Source organism: Bombina bombina, chromosome 6, assembly GCF_027579735.1.
Source record: "Bombina bombina isolate aBomBom1 chromosome 6, aBomBom1.pri, whole genome shotgun sequence".
NCBI lineage: Eukaryota > Metazoa > Chordata > Amphibia > Anura > Bombinatoridae > Bombina > Bombina bombina.
The window spans coordinates 245689127-245695126 of NC_069504.1; the positions used below are offsets into that span (position 1 = coordinate 245689127).

Below are 6000 nucleotides of genomic sequence, written 5' to 3' on the forward strand. Positions count from 1 at the left end.
CCTTTTATGCTTGGGTGCGTATACACTACAATATTAAGAGAGCTCTCTTATTAAAGGGAGAGTGCTGATTTTGTGACTCAGTTTTTTTCCCATCAATTTGAGCTATTATTCTTATGGTCAAAGCCATTTTGCAATTTAGGATGTATATTTTGGCTGTGCTCTCTTAGCAAAAATATTCTGAAAATTAAAAATCTTTATAGTATTTTTTTTGTTCTATATGTGGTCTTGTTGGTCTTTGTTAGTACTCAACTTGGTCTTTTTAATTTGAAATCAATTGGAATTTGTGATGGATAGGATTGTCTTTCCAAAGAGGGAAAATCTCTCTCTCTGACCATTTTGTCTTTTTTTTCATATATATTATATTAATATATACCATATACCAGATAAAAGAAGAGCTATTGAGAAAATACTATTTGCTAAAGAATGACCACAGTTGCACCAAATAATGATGTATTAATTAATTTTCAGTGTATTCCATAAAGTACATAAAAAATGGTAAATAAGACAACTGCAAATAATACTTAAATTACATTGTTTTTAATTTGTACTCGGTTACTACAGCTATACAATATTTCACTCCCTAAAGGAACATTGTACACTAGACTTTTCTTTGCATAAATGTCTTGTAGATGATCCATTTATATAGCCCATCTGTGAGTGTTTTTGTAACAATGCATAGTTTTGCTTATTTTTTAATAATATTGTGGTGATTTTCAGACTCCTTACCAAGCCCAAAATAATCAGATGTAGACTAAAGTCTACATATTCCTGCTTGCTCCTGTTTGTGTTATGGGTCTTCACATATGCAGGGGAGGGTCTGCTCCTCCTGCTTGCTCCACCCTTTTCAGTGGGTGTCCCAGCCTAACCTCATCAAAAATACTAAACTTGAATCTTTTAAGTACATTTTTAAAAGGTTTTATACTGGATTTTTAAATCAGTGTCTGTGCTTATTCTTCTTTGTAGTAATGTCTATTACATGCAGTTATATGAAAATTGGTATACGCTGTCCCTTAACCAATAACAAATAAATCTTACCTATTTCTGTTGCTTGAAATCCAATCTGAGATCATTGTTGCCGCTTTCTGGTGACACTGCTTATTTCCAAAGCTGCAAGCAAGCATTATAACTTCTCTTCTAAGCTCTCTAAACCCATGGTGGAAAAAACACAAACAAATAGAAGTAGGTAAGAAAATATTTAGAAAATATGCAAATAAGAGTTTTGTACATTATGTGAAATTTTATTAAATATTCAGGTTCTTTATTCTGCCTTTAAATATGTTTGCTGACAACAGAAAAATTATTGTTTTATATATTACCTAACTTAAAAATGTTTATTTTTATTTTAAAAGGATATTAAATACTTTAAGATTGTAATATAAGATGTTTAATTATATATATATATAAATTGTGTCTCCTTTTCCTGTATTTTAAAGTGAATGTAAACTTGAGCATAGTCGCTCAAGTCATAGGACAGAATTTTAAAAATGAATGAGACTTTCATTTATCAAATGTGTAGGAAATAATTATCTACTGAGATTTTCACCTTTACTTTTCGCCGTTCCTCCGCCTGCCATAGTTGTTAATTGATTGACAGATGACTCATCTGCAATCCACTAATCATTGATTTCCCCCTGGGGCGTTCAGCCCCTTTGCACGAACGTCACGCCCAGGGGGAGGGGGGGGGGGACAATGATTAGTAGATTGCAGACCATCTGTGCACCACCTTATGCACTAATTGGAGTCAACTATGTTTTTTTTAAAAAAAGTCAAAGAATAATTTTGTTTCAAAATGTTCATATAATTAAATTCTAATAGCATTTGTAAATAATGGCAGTGCTTATATTATATATTGATTTAACCTCCAGTAAGCATTTAGCTTTCTGTGAACAATCTAAACATATTGTGATAATCATTAATGGCAATTCATGTTTGTAATGACGTAAAAGTTAATTGACACAAAAATATCAATAATATGCAATCATTTAGGTATCTTGTACTTTTATTTATTTTTATTTTCTTTACATTTATAGAACAGCAAGAATAGGGCAGAGTTCATTCAACCAAAGGTAAGTAAAAAAACACAACTTTTTTTAAGGGAAATAACATTTCTTGTATTTGCTGGTATTCTGGTACCAAGTGATAAGCATAAGTTCAAATCTCAACACCACTTTGAGGTTGTAACTCAAGAGATAAGCAGAACATTGTTTGCTTTACAAATGTCATGCAGGGGAATATAAATCTCAAAGAATTTGGGCCTCAGAGAAATGAAATATCAAACAGGAAAGACAGGAGAAAGGTGCTTCATACTGATTCAGTCACACTGTGTAACACTAATGGAGCTTTCTTCTTTTGAAGCTACATTGTATGGCTTAGTATAAAAAATAAACTCCCTTAGGATTCAGAAGAGTAACTACAGCAGAAAATGTGAGGGTAAAAAAAAAAACAGGAAACAAGACACCTAGGAGATAGCAACGGCTAATGCTGTCAAAACATATTTTCTGATCCAGTACATTTGACTTGCACATAAATAGTGAGAAATGAATATACTGTCATGGAATCTAAAAGAAAACAGTATCATGTTGATGAAAAATACCACACAATACCAGACAAATGAGTTCAACTGTCACTCTGCAAAATATAGTCGCTGCTACAAGCACACTGGCTTCGCACATTATCTGGTATTGATACAATAAAAACATCCAATTAAAAAATGTAATACAGGCTGCATACACATTAAACTTACTTTTTATAGAAGCTTAGTTTTTCATGATCATATTTTAAATTAAACAACCACAATAGTGTCCATTCCAATCCATTAGATACAGCAGTATAAAAACTTTTTAAACAACTTAAGGTTTTTTTTTTTTTTTTGGCTACATTTTTACAGCATTTTAGTTCATCAGTAATAACTCTGGTCAGATTAGCTATCAAAAATTGTCTAAGACATAATTCACAGTTTTAAATATTATAGAAAATTTACTTTAGCTTTTTGGGGTTGTGGAGACCTACATGGAAGCAAATATGATGAATTAACGCATTGCAATAGCACAACATATCTTCTTAAAAGAAACATTATTTTTAAACTATAAAACCGCAACATTTTAGACCATCCTGGCCATTAAAGGAACAGTCTACTTGACAAATGTTATTGTTTAAAAAGATAAAGAATCCCTTTATTACCCATTCCCAAGTTTTGCATAACCAATAAGGTTATATTAATATACTGTACATTTTACCCCTGTGATTACCTTGTAACTAAGCCTCTGCAGTTCTTTTGACAGACTTGCATTTCAGCCAATCAGTGCTGACTCATACATAACTCCACAGGAGTGAACACAATGTTATCTATATGGCACACATAAACCAGCACTGTCTAGCTGTGAAACTGTCAAAATGCACTGAGATAAGAGGCGGCCTTCAATGGCTTAAAAATTACCATATGAGCCTACCTAGGTTTAGCTTTCAACAAAGAAACCAAGAGAACAAAGCAAATTTGATGATAAACGTAAATTGGATAGCTGTTAAAAATTACATGCCCTATCTGAATCATAAAAGTTTAATTTTGGCTACACTGTCCCTTTAAAGTGATGGTAAGTTTAAACCATCTAGTAAAGCTATACCAAGTGGATGCAATAAATTATTAGGACCTTCATGATTTTAATGAAATACATTCTGTAACCAAATTTGATTAGTTTAATCATTGTCTTACATTATTACCCTTCTTTGCTGCCCAACTCAAATGTTTTTTTCAAAAGGTGACATTTCTATTTTGTATCCAAAAGCTATACAAGCTGAATGTGACTACCACATTAATTAGCAATTACTGTTATAAGTATAGGATGTGTTAATATTAACACACAGTTGGCAGAAGTCTTTAGAAATATATTTTTAATCAATGACTTGTAATGCCTGATCGTAAAATACTGATTGAACAAGGCTGACTGCAAAGTAGCATGCTGCAAACAATCAGTATCAATCGGCTTGTAATCTAAGCCTTAAATGTATTTCAATATTTAAACAATTGATATAAATAATACATATTTTTTCATGTTAATCTTTGCTTTGAATACTTAATTGTATCTAGCAATCATTTACTTTTTAATATCCCATTAAGAAGATATGCTGCACCATCGTCATTTGTTTTTTATTGAATGTTATTGGAGGAATTTAATTTTTGTGTTAAGAAGTTGTTGAGCTGGTTTTGTTAATTAGCAAATTAAATATGACCAAACTGAAAGTAAAATATTGTGGCTAATTAATGAAATACTGATGACAACTGCATAATATGTCTAAAGGCAATTTTTATATACCTTATAACAAATTAAAATGTGTGCAATTAACAGTTTTATAACCTTATTAACCTTGTTTTAACATCCAAACACTTTATTGCAGCCAGTACAAGAACAGTGAAGATATTTTAAAAATGTTATTCTAGATGCAACTAAACACTGTATTAGGCTTGTTTGTAAAAGTAAAATAAAAATAAAACCAATATGGTTTTCAAGGAAAGTAGCACATGCAGTTAAGACAAAGAAGAAATTCTATAAAATAATTCAAACACACTGGCTCAGAAGAGGTTAGGGAAAAATGGATAACCCAACAAAAAATGACAAAGCAGTTAATCAGGAAATCTAAATCTGAAGCAGAAGAGAAAATAGCAGTTAAAAAGGTGACAAAACCTTCTTTAGATATATCAGTTAAAAGAGAAAAACTAATGGAGGGATAGCAAGACTCAAGACTTATGATAGAGTAGTGGAAGGAGATAAACAAATAGCAACTAGTCTAAATGATTACTTTTGTCAGTCTTTAAAACAGATTGTAATGATAGTGAACTTTTATTAAGGGGTGTTACTTTAAATAATAATGTGAGTAGTACTTTTCTTTTTATAGAGGAAGAAGATTCAAGGGCTTTATTAAAAATAAACATTCGGTGGGTCCAGGTAATATTTATCCAAAGGTTCTAAGAGAACTTTGATCTGTGACAGTTACTGTCTGTGACGGTTACTCCAGTAGCTAATTTATTTAAACAGTCACTATTAACAGGATTTGTCATGGAATAAACTTCCAATTGAGGTGGTAAACACAAAGACTGTAAAATATAAAAGTGTCTGGGACATGCATAAGGCTATCCTAAGAAAAATCTAACATAGGTAGACTTGATCAGCCCTTTTGGTTCTTATCTATTGTCAAATTCTATGTTACTATGTTTCTATAAATGAACATTCTGAATATTGTTGAAGTATTATGTGATAAAAACCTTAAAAAATAAAAAAGTCATTAAAGGTACATGAGAGACATGAGAGTCAAAATTATACTTTTACAATTCAGAAAGAGCCTGCAATACTAAACATTTTATTTTCACTTCTTGTATTATATACCTAAGTAGGCTATTGAGCAGCAATGCTGTACAAGAAGCTAGCTGGTTATTGGTGGCTACACACATGATTAAACACCTCTTGTCATTGGCTCACCAGATGTGCTCACTTAGATCCTAGCATTGGATTACTGATTGGAGTTCACTTTAAACTAATTATATACAAGAAATAGATCAATACAATGATTTAACATGTGTATATTGTGTTTGTTCCTGTATGTTCCTTTAAGACAGTTGAATTAGATGATTAAAAAAATAAATTAAAATGCAGATTATTTCCTTATCATTTAGAATACTGTCTCAATAAAAAGTATCTAAAGGTTTTCATAGTGTGCAATAAAAAATAGAGAAACTTAAAAAAAAATGGATATTATTATGAAATGGTCTCAAATAGAAGAAATAAAACTGATTAAAATCATGTACAAATCAGTGTGCATGGAACTAATGGATTCAAACAGACCCCATAAATAGAAAATATCCATAAAATAAATGAGTAAATCAAATAAATATTACAGTACTCATTCTGGTAGGATGTCTGAACTATTGATCCATTCTGTCCATTTGATGGCCATCCAAGACGGAAATACATTGTTGCAACTTGCTTTAATACGTATTCCTAGAAAGAA

General features: G+C 31.1%; 1 protein-coding gene across 1 annotated transcript in view; it reads right to left on the minus strand.

Moving 5' to 3' along the window:
* TRHDE (thyrotropin releasing hormone degrading enzyme) overlaps window positions 1-6000 on the minus strand; it is a 1764002-nt gene that overhangs the window by 214660 nt on the left and 1543342 nt on the right. Inside the window, exons 14-15 of the mRNA XM_053716777.1 lie at window positions 5893-5990; window positions 1036-1143 (exon numbers count right to left, since the gene is read on the minus strand). Coding sequence (XP_053572752.1) covers window positions 1036-1143; window positions 5893-5990 — 206 coding nt within the window. The remainder of the gene's footprint in view (window positions 1-1035; window positions 1144-5892; window positions 5991-6000) is intronic.